At 37.3% G+C, this 14,066-nt stretch overlaps 1 protein-coding gene across 1 annotated transcript in view; it reads left to right on the top strand.

Annotated features, from left to right (window-relative positions):
- The first annotated feature begins 2,123 nt into the window (after window positions 1–2,123).
- LOC140167166 (uncharacterized) overlaps window positions 2,124–14,066 on the top strand; it is a 42,532-nt gene continuing 30,589 nt past the window's right edge. The window contains exons 1-2 of the mRNA XM_072190538.1: window positions 2,124–2,237; window positions 12,433–12,781. Of these exons, the coding sequence (XP_072046639.1) occupies window positions 12,510–12,781 (272 nt within the window). The 5' untranslated portion in view covers window positions 2,124–2,237; window positions 12,433–12,509. The remainder of the gene's footprint in view (window positions 2,238–12,432; window positions 12,782–14,066) is intronic.

Raw genomic sequence — 14,066 nt, 5'->3', positions numbered from 1 at the left:
GCAAAAACCCTGTCAAAATTTTTTCTAGAAAGACTCACAATGAGTTACTGAGTAATTCTATAACAAAAACATGAACCTAATAACCATAATCAGCTTTGTTCTAGAATGATTCAAAATGACTCAAAATGAGTTACCGGGTCAATATAAAGTAAGTTTATAGCAAACAAAAAATGCAACTAATCACCACAATTTGCTTTAAAAATAACCATAGCCCAAAACATAACAAAAAAGTAAGTCTAGAGAAAAAACACTGTCAAAATTTTTTTTCTAGAAAGACTCAAAATGACTCAAAAGGATTTACTGAGTCAATATAAAGTATATAACCTAATCATGATAATTTCCTTTTAAAATAACTATAGGCCAATACGTAACAAATAAATTCCAAGTCTAGAGATAAAACACTGTCAAATATTTTGTTCTAGAAAGACTCAAAATGAGTTACTGGGTCAATATAAAGTACTTCTATAAAAACACATGCACAAAATATCCATAATTTGCTTGAAAAACAACCCGAGCCCAATACGTAACAAAAAAATGTATAGAGCCCAATACGTAACAAAAACCACTACAGAGGGAGGGAGTATGAATAAAGTAATTTTAATCAAATTTTAGTTTTGTTACGTATTGGGCGGGATGGTTGTTTTTTGCCACTTTTTGTTCTAGGTAGAAGAGGTTGAGCCCAATACGTATCAAATTGTTACGTACTGGGCTTTTGTTACGTGTTGGGCTCTTACAGCCAATTGTCCTCATTTAAGGGATCTAAAATGAGCGTTTATTCCGTTTCGACAGTATTTTTTGTGGGACATGAGAGCACCTCGGACCTATCGAATTGCATTCTGAATACGAAGCATGTCTTTCTGATATCAAATAATTTTCATTTTTGAAAATCACAATATAAAACAAATTTTATGACAAATTATAAAAATTTGATATTTTTCAAATTTTTGATATATAACAGTCCTCGAAGTAAATTATATAAATCTAATGATATATTCTTAAAGTGTATGTAGCAGAAAGGAAAAAGCCGACGGTCAATTGAAAATTTTGACCTTTCATATTGAAGATATGGATTTTTTTCCCAAAAAGACCTTTTTTTGTTGGTGTTTTGGGAAAAAAATAATAATAGTGTAAAAAGGTCAAAATTTTCAATTGATCGTCGGCTTTTCATCCCACCTACATACACTTTAAGTATAAATCATCAGATTTATAAAGTTTACTTCAAGTACTGTTAAATATCAAAAATATCAATTTTAATGATTTACCATAAAATGTGTATTAAATTGCGAATTTCAAAAATCAAAATTATTTGATATCAGAATGACATTCTTCGTATTCAGAATGCAATTCGATATGTCTGATGTGCTCTGATGTCCCAAAATAAATACTGTCCAAACGTTCATACCCCAGCCCTTAAAGAAGAAATCTCGTTATCACAACTTTTTACACGCAAGGTATGAATACATTTAGATTGATATTTTGATAAATATAGTTTTCACAATTAAAACAAGTTAACAAGTTCGACAATCCAATTGTGTTTTAAAGGCATATTCAGTGATCCTAGCGCAAGTGAAAAAAAAGTGTTTTAATTCCCTAAAAGTGAAGGTTAAGTCATTAAAATTGTCATTAGGTATTTTTGAAATAAAAACTTTGGCAAAAAATCGAGGAAAACAGCAGTATTGACCAAGTTGAAACTCCATTCAAATACAGATTCGTGCAAATTTTTTTATTCTGTCTTTAACTAGCAGGCTATGTTAGCTCATGCTCTATGGCACTAACAAAGATACCAAAATCTAAATTATATTTAGAATAGGCCTTTAAATTAAATAATAAACCAGCCAAAATAGTAGAATTGGCAGAGAAAACCAAACGTTGGATTTTCCCAGCTATTTATATCATGCATGATATTAGTCTTTTACACGTATAGTCAACGCACAATAGACTGTATTTTTAGTATCAACCAAATTGAAGTTCAAGGAAGTTAATGTATAGTTTTGTGGTTAAAAAGAGATAATGACGTAGTTTATGAAATATTTATTTCAGACGGAAAATGTTCAGTACAGTGTGCAATGACCTGTTAAAATTTTGTATTTATACAAATAACCCTTCATTACTTGAACCTGGCATGCTACAGCAAATGGTAGAAGGTAGAAATAGTTGTAAGCCTTTTGTATACTGCGAAGATTACAATATTAACCAAACACCTGATCAACTTTTTTGAATGGGAACTTGGACTTAAGGTAGGATAATATTCTGAAGTCTGACTAAAAGGTGGGACTCCGACGATTGACTTTGACTTGAAGTATAGAAAATATATTTTAACTTAGATATTTTGGGGTAATAATCAGGGGCGTAGCCAGCTTTCTTGGTCGGGGGAGGGGGTGGGGGCAAAATAAAATTTCAGGGGCACAGCCGAAAAAAAAATTGCAGTTGCAGAGAGACTGTACATGTCTTCTAGCTTCCAAAAAAGGCTTTATTGGGACGATGTGAGCGCGAGCGCGCAAAAATGTTGTATTTTACACTATTTTCGCCCATGATCGGGATGAAAATGGCTTTATTGTGGCAGTCTGCCCCCCCGCCGACAACGCTACTGGTAATAATGTTATCCCAGAAACTCTTTTTAAATGTGAATTTTCACAGTACCACAAATGGCGGGCTCTGTTGTCAGGTGCTTGGATTGTTATCAGTGCTGAAGATTTTGAAATGTTTGTGATGATGGTTGTTATTATAATTTAGGGAGCGATCGTTATTTACGACAGGGGGAATGGGCATTTTGAGGGGGGAACCCGAAATTTTTTTTGGTCTTGAAGGGGGAACGCGAATTTTTTCGTTGAACCAGGAGGGGGATGGTTAAGTTTTAAATAGAGAAATTCGGGAAAACAAGGGGGGAATCCGAAAATTTTGAGCGGACGCGAGGGGGGAACGCGAATTTTTTGTCGATATTTTTTCCAAAACGCCCATTCCCCCCTGCCTTAAATAACGATCAGTCCCTTACGAAAAGAAAGGTTAGGGAAACTCCCTTTTTAGTTCAGCAAGTAAAACTATGACGTTACCATTAAAATGCGACCTGAATGAAGTGATAGCATTTACTTCCTGTACGAATATTACAGCGTGCCCCAATCAAAATTTCTCTATGGTTTTATTTTGTTATAATTCGAAAAGTACACAATGGAGTCACAGCATTTAAATAGGATACATAGCACAACCTGTTTCTAAATATCAATAATAATAACACAAACTTTATACTTTATAGCGCATTATATTAGAAAAGCTCTCAGTGCGCTTTGCAAACATTCCCGCTAAAAAGTGGTTCTTTTAATTTAAGAAAAATGCATTAAAATCAGTCTGGAGTTTTTGTACTGATCATACTCTAAGATGATCACCAGACTATAATGTTCTGGTCACACTATATATTGGGTTGACATGTGACGTCATTGCCAGGCTATATGTCTGTATTGTTCCTTGCCCGGAAATATGCCAACGCATTACGTTGTGTTCAGGGCCCGGAGGGGGTTCTGGTTCTCCCTGGTTGACATGGGCAAAAGTTTTTGGTGGAAAATTGGTATACTGATGGGTGGCAAAATCAGCAAAAAGTAGGTATAGAGAAAGTTACCATCCGAAAGTCTGCGTGGCACATCCCCGTAATATTTTGTTTCAAAGAACCCCCCCCCGGGGTTCAGGGCCCGTGCCTTTTATTTTCCTTTGGCCTCCAGATTTTCTCTTTAAATTTTTTGTCAAAGGGGCAATTTTTTCTTTCATTTTTTGTCAGGCGCTTTACAAAATGGCCGCCAAATCCGCGTTCCCCCTTGTTTTCCCAATTTCTCCATTTAAAAATTTAAAACTTCACAATCCCCCTCCTGGTTCAACTAAAAATTTCAGGTTCCCCCCTCTAAAGACTCAAAAAAAATGTGTGTTCCCCCTAAATTTTCCCATTACCCCCCCCTGCCATAAATAACGATCGCTCCCTTAGTACAGGGATCTATTCTATACGATGATTTTTATTTTTGGGTGGATCATCTACCCGGGATCATCCAGAAAGGATAAAATTCAAATTGAGAAAATATTCTAGGTATGACTTGTACTATAAAATCCAGATCATAAAAAAATGATAAATAGCCCAAATTCCATGTACTGGCCTACTTTCTCACCTACTGAATAATTATAGCAGCAGTACTACAAGCAAACTTGAGATTGCCGCAAATTTATTAGTTTTATGTGAATGGAGCCATGAATGTCAAGTGTTCAGAATTCGGCAGTCTTTCCACCAGGCTGATAGATCGAAAATCACTTCTAAATTCACTATTCGGGCCAGCCAATGAAGTGTACATATTTGAGGTACTATATTCATAATATTTACTTCCCGTTTTATTCCCAATGATGGTCTCAATTCATCAAAATGTTCATGTCACCATCAGCCGAAAAGTCCGATGATTTTCAACGTCATGACCACAGCACAGCTCGCTCAAGTTTCAAGTGATGTTTACATTAATTTTTTGAAAACAATCACAAACTGGCCCAGTGTTGCCTAAAAAGGAGCCCAAAATTCACCTTATTCCTTACAATGTGTTAAATGGGGAAGAAAATGATGGCAAATCCCCATTGAAGGAAGCTTTTGGGCTTGCAAAAGTAGCTTTTGGGCCATACTGCAGTTACTGTCCGTTTTCCTATACACAATACACAGTGCTCTCACCATTGACGCGTGACCCCTACAAATGATGTACGTTGCAAGAATGGGCACTTGCCTAGTTAACATCACTGTGTGAAAAATAACCAGCCAATATGTTAGGTATTCTCCAAACTTCTAGCAAATATATTTCTCTAACATGACCTAAAATTACAGCTAGGTTAGATGTTCAGAAATAGTCGCACTTTTGTAAAATATGAGTGAGGGCAAGGCATAGCTAGCCAACTCCCGTGTTAATTGAATGGAGATTTGACCGAAAATATTGGTATCGGACTGCTCACTTCTGAAGGATGCCACAAAAAAACGGTACAAGCTACATCTTAACTATTCTCTGGCAATCATCATGATGAGTGTCTTATATAGTATGCCGAAATTGGGTACTGTATGTGATTGACAAAGGGTCGCACTTTTCTGATAAATAAGTGACAGTGAACATGAAATATCAGCGCCCATAAACCCAAGTTAGTAGCTAGTTAGTGGAGGCCGTCACGGGACTGATTATTGATTATTGAAGTGCCTTATTAATAGATACGCACGATTTAGGGCAAGAAAAAAAACCGGGACACTTTTGGAGACATCATCATCATCATCATCATCATCATCATCATCATCATCATCATCATCATCATCATCGACATCATCATCATCATCACTTTCTACATTTTTCTAAACAACATAGGGCCTACCGTTTTAATAAGATTTTTTTCTTGAAATGCATGTAACTATAATTATTGTTTAGAGCGTGATGAAATAAAACATCACGATTTTCATCACAAAACAAATATAATGCATAAGAAATCGTTTGTTTTAGAGCGTGATGATGAAATAAAACATCACGATTTTCATCCCGAAACAAAGTAATACATAAGAAATCAATTTTTCGTGAGTGATGAAATAAAACATCAAAATTGTCATCACGAAACAAAGTAATACATGAGAAATCGTTTGTTTTAAAGCGTGATGAAATAAAACATCACGATTTTCATCACAAAACAAAGTAATAGACCTACAAAAGAAATACATTTTCGAGAGTGATTAAATAAAACATCACGATTTTCATCACGGAACAAAGTAATACGTAAGACATCGTTTGTTTGATTGCAATCAACCGCGACAGTTCGTCTCACACACATAACAATGCACTGCGATCAAATAGGTTGATGACAACATTTGATTGAATGGACTGCACTGCGCCATGATTACGTGCACCGGTTCAAATCCTTTGTTTGGAGCCAATCAATAATTTCACGTACAGCCTCTATGCAAATTAGAGTTTACACACGCTGCAGCTGGGGTAATCGACCGAAGTTGGTTGCCGTTAGTGATCGAATGCATGAGCTTATTTGCTTTACTGAATCGATTTACTGGATTAATTTCCTGTTAACTGGGTTTAATGCCACAAAGGTCGAATCGCCTTTGCCATGGACCATGACTGCATCATGCTTGTAAACGTAGCGCGGAAAACATGCCAATCTATTGTCAATGAGAGCGGAGATGATGAATTCTGTGAGTCTAGCGAACGGCTAGAAAAAAATTGAGTCATCAAGAGCGGCAATCAATGAATTTAGGGGGTCTAGGGAACGGCCAGCGGCTCTGAAAAAGGGGGTCGTCGCCGCGGCACATACCCGTATAGCTAGGGAATGTGAGTGCCCCCCCCCCTGGATCCAGGTCTGGGTGCCCCCTTAGCCCGGGTGCCCGGGGGCGCGGCCCCCCAGAGCCCATAGGAGTTACGCCACTGTATCAGTGCATAAATAACAGTAGTAGTAAGATGTCAACTGTTCCCACACTCAAATCTACTTTCAACTTTCGCGAACTCGAAATTCCAAGATTTTCATCCTTGCCCTTCGGGCTCGGATTTCAAACTTTCCATTTCTCATTCGCGAAAGTTGACACCTTACTACTGCGACGTCATTGTCCTTAGCCCTAGCAACCGAGCTGATGCCATTAAGCATCAACTAACTGAAATGACCAAAACTGATTCGCGGATTTACTGCTCTGCTTCTTTCCACACGACAGAAGATGCTTTGGCAATTTATCATCAGTTTTGAGCTTCTTACACAATCCCGAGCAATTCCAGAAACTACGGCCATCTTCAAGAGTAATAATGCATGACTCGCCATTCTTGGTATTTACAAATCTGAAATTGGTAATTGTGTGAACTTTGTCTTGCTCAAGGTTTACCCATTTGTCGGCGTTGGGATGTTGCTCTTTGTATTTTTGCTGAAATTGGTCGAGTGTAATAGTGGCCATGAGTATATGCTATGAATTTATTTGTTCAAAATGAAAAATAATTAACTCATCATGCAGCTATAATGTACACCATCACTACAAGATATGGCTATATGCAGCTGTTAATTTCCAGCCTCCCCCCCCCCCTCATGGCCAGGGTACCAGGGGGAGGGGTGGCTGGGACTTATACCAGGGCTAAATTTAAAAATGTTAAAACTCCCGGCCAAGTCCACGACCGACGGGGGTACGACACATAGCCGGCCCTACAGGGACTAATTTTGTGTCAATGCCCGTCTGTTATAAACTGCCCAGCTATTTTCCGTGTACTCTGCAGGCAGGGGCTGGGGTTTCAATTGACAAGTGCATTATCAACAGCCTTCATTTTCACGTGCATGAAATCTATAAGCTTAACTACTGAACATACAGGCCTATGTACACCCCCCACAATCATAATTACTCACATCACTAGTATCACAGACATTCAAATTCCATCATGAAATCTAACCGGCTTTCATAGTACACTGACTTTCTAGTTAAAACGCCAGCTCTTCCACGGTGCTGAATTCGACCATCATGCATGAGCAAACATAAGGGCGCACATCATTGAAAAGGATGCCAGTCTTTCGCTATAGAAAATGCTGGTTAAAATCATTAAACATTTCTTGATATCTGCCTTCTGCGGTACACTTGTAGGATTTAATATTACTAATCATGACCAATCCAAATTTAGCCAAAATTATGCACATTTCTGCTCATTTTAATGCTTACTTTAAGATTTGTTCCAAGTCTACCATGTTACAATATTGATAATAACAATAAAAAAACTTTTTAGACTGCAACAAGTCTGTCCTAAAACATTGTATTTATTTGGATAATGATTTGGAAATTCAAAATCATATTTGCTACACAAAGTTATAACTTTATCAACATTCCTCGTGATTATAACAAGTGTGGGGGACTTGGTATCCTTTACAGGTCCCTCCTGAAGTTTCAGATAATACCGTTTGATTTCAAAACTGTCAATTTTGAGTACTCCATTATATCCAATAATGAACGTAAAATCTATTATGTACTCATTTATAGACCTCCTCCATCCAAGGAAAATCAATTGAAAACTTCAAACTTTCTGGTTGATTTTGAGATCTTTGTTATGTGTGTAAACTCCTTAGCTGGTAAGATCATCATGCTAGGTGATAATAACATTCATTGTGACTGCCCTGAAAAGTCTGAGGTCGCCAGGTTCCTTGAAATTCTTGAAAGTACTGGCTTCCATCAATATGCTGAAGGGCCAACTCACATCAGTGGCCACACAATTGATTTGGTTATTGCTCGTCCAGAAGAGAATCTCATAAAGGAGTGTTCTGTTGGCGTCAGGCTTTCTGACCATCACATGGTTCATTGTCAGATCTTATTACAAAAACCAAGTGAACAGCAAAATGTGTCTGTTACACGAAATTTCGGTAATATTGATACCATTAATTTCCAGAAGGATCTTAATTCTTGTTTTGTCGATATACTTACTCGTGATGACAATGTTGACTATTTATCTGTGGCATTTGAAGAGTCCATTATAAAATCTCTGGACCTTTATGCCCCTGTCTCAAAGAAAACGCACAGTGCCAGATTAAGACAGCCCTGGTATAATTCGGACATTCATAGTGCTCGTAGAATTCGTCGTACTTGCGAAAAGAAATGGCGTAAGACACGTTTGGAAGTGCATCATGACATGTATATCGAACAGAATAAAGAGGTTAATAAGTTGATTGATAGGGCAAAGAAACAGCATATTTCTGAGAAACAAACTTAATTCTGCTCATGACTCTAAATCTGTATATAAGATTGTTAATGGTCTCTTGAATAATTCAAGCAAAGTGTTACCTGCATATGAGTGTGCAAATACTTTAAGTAATTCTTTTGCTACATATTATCAAGAAAAGGTTTCCATTATATACTCTGATCTTGATAAACAGCAATCAGGTAGTGTATGTAGCGATACCTATAGAGTTAATGTCACATGTAGACTCTCCGAGTTCAATCAAGTGTCTGAAGAAGATGTTATTAAGCTTGTTAATGGCACTGCAACAAAAGGATGTGTATTAGATCCAGTGCCTACATGGTTTCTTAAGGCAAATGTGTCTATTTATGTACCTATCATAACCCACATCATAAACATGTCTCTTTCAACAGGTGCATTTCCGGACACTCTCAAACATGCTATTATCAATCCTCTCATCAAAAAACAGTCGCTCAATCCTGAAGAGCTAAAGAATTACCGTCCTGTAGCTAATATCAAGTTTATGTCAAAACTGATTGAAAAACATGTCATCAATAATGTGACTAATCATATGATTGAACACAATTTGGGCGAGAAATTTCAATCTGCCTACTGTTCTGCACGGAGCACTGAAACCGCATTGCTGAAAGTCAAAGATGACATCATGGGCATGATTCATGACCAGAAAGGCGTGTTCCTTGTGCTTTTAGATCTAAGTGCCGCCTTTGATACTGTGAACCACAATATCCTCTTTAACAGATTAGAGTGTGAGATTGGCATAACAGGAACTGCGCTTGACTGGTTCAGATCATATTTCAGCAACAGAACAACTTGTGTTTTGGTTGACAATGTTCACTCCGTTCCTCATGATATGCGCTATGGACTTCCACAGGGGTCGATCGTCGGACCAAAATGTTTCACGATTTATACCATACCTATTGGAAGGATCATCAATAAGAACAATTTGTGCTATCATATCTATGCAGACGATATTCAAATATATAGTTCTTTAATACCTTCGGATTTAGCATCTATTCAGTCGACTCTTTCTGCACTTCAAAACTGCATTGATGAAATACAACTCTGGATGACTGAAAATATGCTGAAGCTGAACAGTGATAAGACTGAATTTTTTGTTTGCCACCTCGCCTCATTTTAAACGTTCTCTACCGGACATTCAGTTGCAAGTTGGAAATGACATCATCAAACCATCAGGAAGTGTGCGAAATCTGGGCATCATCTTTGATGATGTTATGTCTATGGCTCCGCAAATAACATCTCTTTCCAGTTCTGTTTCATACCACTTGCGTAACATCACTCGCATCAGACGTTTCTTGGATTTAGACACCTGCAGCAGTATTGTAAGATCGCTTATTTTATCCCGACTGGATTACGGAAATGCTCTTCTGCTGGGAGTAAACACAACCCATATTGACAGACTTCAGCGCCTTCAAAATTGGGGTGCAAAACTCATTTTTTCTGCATCAAAACGCGATCATGCGACTCCATTTTTAAAACAACTCCACTGGCTCCCTGTGAAAGAACGCATTCATTTCAAAGTACTGCTATATGTGTTTAAATGCTTAAATGGACATGCTCCAGGTTATCTAGCTTCTTGTTTCACACCTTACCATCAATCACGTACCGGACTTCGCTCTGCTTCAGATACAACTCGGCTTACTGTACATAAATTAAATGCCAAGTCTCTCCACTCTGCCGCAAATAAAGCTTTTTCTCTGGCTGCTCCCGGACTGTGGAACAATTTACCCATCACCATCCGTACTGCAAACTCATTGCCAGTCTTCAAGAAATTACTGAAGTCATATCTCTTCCCAAAAAGTTGACTGTTTTTATTGCTCACTTTGTTTGTTATATTGTGTTTATGCTTTGAATTTGTTTATGCGCTGTGATCTAGACGTAACGGCGCTTTATAAAAGAATTGTGTATGTATGTATGTATGTATGTATGTATAAAGTAAAATTATTTGAAGTTTGAAAAAAAAGTGGATATAATAATGTCCAATATGAACGAATTCAATGTTATTTGTAATCGTCAGACCACGAAAGCTTTTATTGTTGAAATATCTTGCCCATTTGATGCTTTTGTTAACACATGTTATAACACCAAATTCAATACCAACCACTAAATGAGCACATCACCATGGACACACGTATTCATGCAAAACAATTGTTATAAGTTGTAATTGCAAATTAGTTGTTGTTAATTATAATTATTATAGTATATCTCTCAGGTCTATAATGTGCATGTTAAAAAAAGTGAGCACATCACCATGGACACACGTATTCATGCAAAACAATTGTTATAAGTTGTAATTGCAAATTAGTTGTTGTTAATTATAATTATTATAGTTCATCTCTCAGGTCTATAATGACCATGTTAAAGAAAGTAAACAATTATAGGACTTGAATTAATAACTTATGATGCTTCTGGCGAGGTGTCACAAGACAATTCTCTAAATAAAAATGTATTGATATTAATCCACGATGTTAAAAGTCCCGCCAATTACGAGTTGATCTAAGTTTAGGTAGTCTCGGAAGTATCCACAAAAAAGTCACTTCCGGACTAAAAATGCTTGGATTTTCAAATAGACAATGTAAGGCTATAGCTGAATTTATACTAAAGTCTGCACAAAAAGTAACGCATCTGTTATAAATACGCCTATAGCTTCAGATCTAATAATTATTTTCACAATATTTTAACATATATAGAAGGATGATTTATTTACGCGCATTTTGATACCCTATTTGTAAATTTTGTTCAATATTAACAACACAGGATTGGTTTGAAAGAAATATACCCGCATTAAAAAGTTGCAGCTATTTGTATTGATTTGAAGTCAGCGCGAAGATAATGGAGGGTTCTGCATGCCACAATACTTGTGTAATAACCATTGATCGCCGCTGTAAACTGCAACTTTTTAGTTCGGGTAATTCAATTTAAAAGCACTACTGTGTTGTTAATATTAAACGACATTTGACAAATGGGGTATCAAAATGCGCGCAAATAAATAATCCTTCTTACTATGTTGAAATATTAGTTCTGAAGCTAAAGGCGTATTTATAACAGCTGCGTTACTTTTTGTGCAGACTTTACATCACAGAGCGATAGGCCTAGCAATTGGTTTTTAGCCAATGAGATAGGACTCATTTTCTTGCGTTCGGAAAAGCGAGCTACCTTATTGGTGAAATACCAATCGTCCGTCAATTTCTATTGGATAGTTTTACGCCTGTATAAAAAATAATTTACCAGCTGTTGACGCTGTGCCCCACCCCCTCTTTGTCAACCCAAACATTTTGACCCCCTCTTATTGGACCAAAAACTTTTTTTGACCCCCACTCATATTAAGTACAAAACTATTTTGAACCCTCCCCGCCCATTATTATGTACAATTCTACATCATAATCTGTACTACATGAAACATTGTTAACATGTAGAATGTCAACACTAAACATGAAGCTATAATGCATAAAGAAGAACAAAGATATTGCAGCCTTTTAGAGATTTAAAGGGCAGACCAGAAGGAACTGACACATACATGTAGCTTAAAATTAAGTTATAAATAATGTTGCTAAAGTTTTTACACCCCCTTCTATGTGCCAAAACACTTTTACCCCTCCCCCTGTTTACACACCCAAAACTCCAAAAATTTTATGACCCCCTACATAATTTCCAGCCCTCTACCAAATTATTTCTGAACACTCCCTTATTTTCATCTTTATTTCCACAGAGTTGTCAATGTGATTTGTGTATTCGTGCAGGGAGGGCTATTTTGTTCCAAAACCGGTACTCACTATTAGATTAGCCATGCCGAGTCTTGGATTTCTTAAAGATCTCTACGCCCTTGTTCTATACCTGTTTGACGTTGGTTCAGACATTGCAGTAGGCGTGTTGTACATAATGGATGGAGACACCTGGTGGGGATCGGTCACCTTGACTTTTGCAGTTGTGGCATTGGTACTTACAAACATCATAGTTGTCAAACAGCCTATATATAGCAGCGCTCGTTACGGTGGCTCATCTCAGAGGAAAAAAGTGTTTCGGGTATTTGCCACACTACAACTTGGAATGCTTTATGTGTAAGTATATCCACATGGCTGCTTTCTGTTTTATAATAACTGTTCCTTTTTGCATTTTAAATTTCAAGGGAGTTTTAGTTTTCAAGGGAACATTTACTGTACCTCATGATCGTCGTTGTTTCGGTTGCTGAAGGTGTATCCTGGTATAATTAGGCACTAAGAAGGTTTCTACGATGACAATAATAGATGGCTTTATAGTTCATGGCACAGATTGGACAGCTCACCGATGTTTGAACGTAGTCCTCTGATGTTCACTTCTAGTAAAGTCAGGTCCATTTCACATAGTTGTTGGGCAGGCATGGTTCGTTTCCGTTTTTATCCGTCCATTCGAGGCTTCTTTAATTTACTTGTAGCGAGAGAAGTTGCAGAGTGGGGGTGCACTATACATGACCTAAACTGAAAGCATCCTGAGATTTAGAACAGTTCGGGCATCCAGATGGCAGACGATACCTCTCGGTCAAGGATTGGGTGGTCAGTGCTTTAGGTTACACCCCTTTACCCTCGACGTTTGACCGACCACCCTACCCCCGGATAAGGTGGCAGTTCAATCTTTTCCCGCTAAAAGGATGGACTTAAGATTAGCCCAAGTCCTTTGAGTGCCTCATTTGAGCAGTTCAGTACACCGGGAAAATATTGTTAGAAGGGTATCCCCCGGCGACAAAAAGTGCGTGTTTACACGAAAATACGGAAAAAATATTGGTCCATAGTATTAATTACTTTATTAATAGTCTCTAATAGTTTACAAACCTTTGTTAGGCCCTATTTACAAGCCCTTTGTTGTGGGGGCCACCTTAAATGCCTATTCAGTGATTTGCTCATCCGGACGATCGTAAAAATGATCAAACTTCAGATTTTGGTACCTTTGTCATTCGGTCATTTCAAATGTTGAGTTTTAGTTTTGGTTTTAGTTTTAGTCACGTGGTTTCCTATTATCCTGCCTAACCACTTGACTCACAAGATATTGAATTCTTTGTTTCTACCTTTTGTTAAAAACTTAACATTTGTATCATGCAGATTCGGTTTTCGTTTCAGTTTCTTATATGTGGTGTGAAGAAGAAGATTATTTGGTTTGAAGTTACCTGATCTAAATATACAAAAGAAATGTTTAAATTTCGCAGTGCAATATTCACGAGGAGAAAAATCGAGCATGGCAATCTACATTGAAAGACGTGGTTTACAAAATCGAATAAGCCATGGCTATTTTAGCTGTGAAAATATATAGACCATCGAGATATTTGCATTCGACATTACAAAAGGGGCGACTATTGTAATTGTAGGTGTTATA

Source organism: Amphiura filiformis, chromosome 13 (assembly GCF_039555335.1).
Source record: "Amphiura filiformis chromosome 13, Afil_fr2py, whole genome shotgun sequence".
Classification (NCBI taxonomy): domain Eukaryota; kingdom Metazoa; phylum Echinodermata; class Ophiuroidea; order Amphilepidida; family Amphiuridae; genus Amphiura; species Amphiura filiformis.
This window is presented reverse-complemented; position numbering and strand designations above follow the sequence as displayed.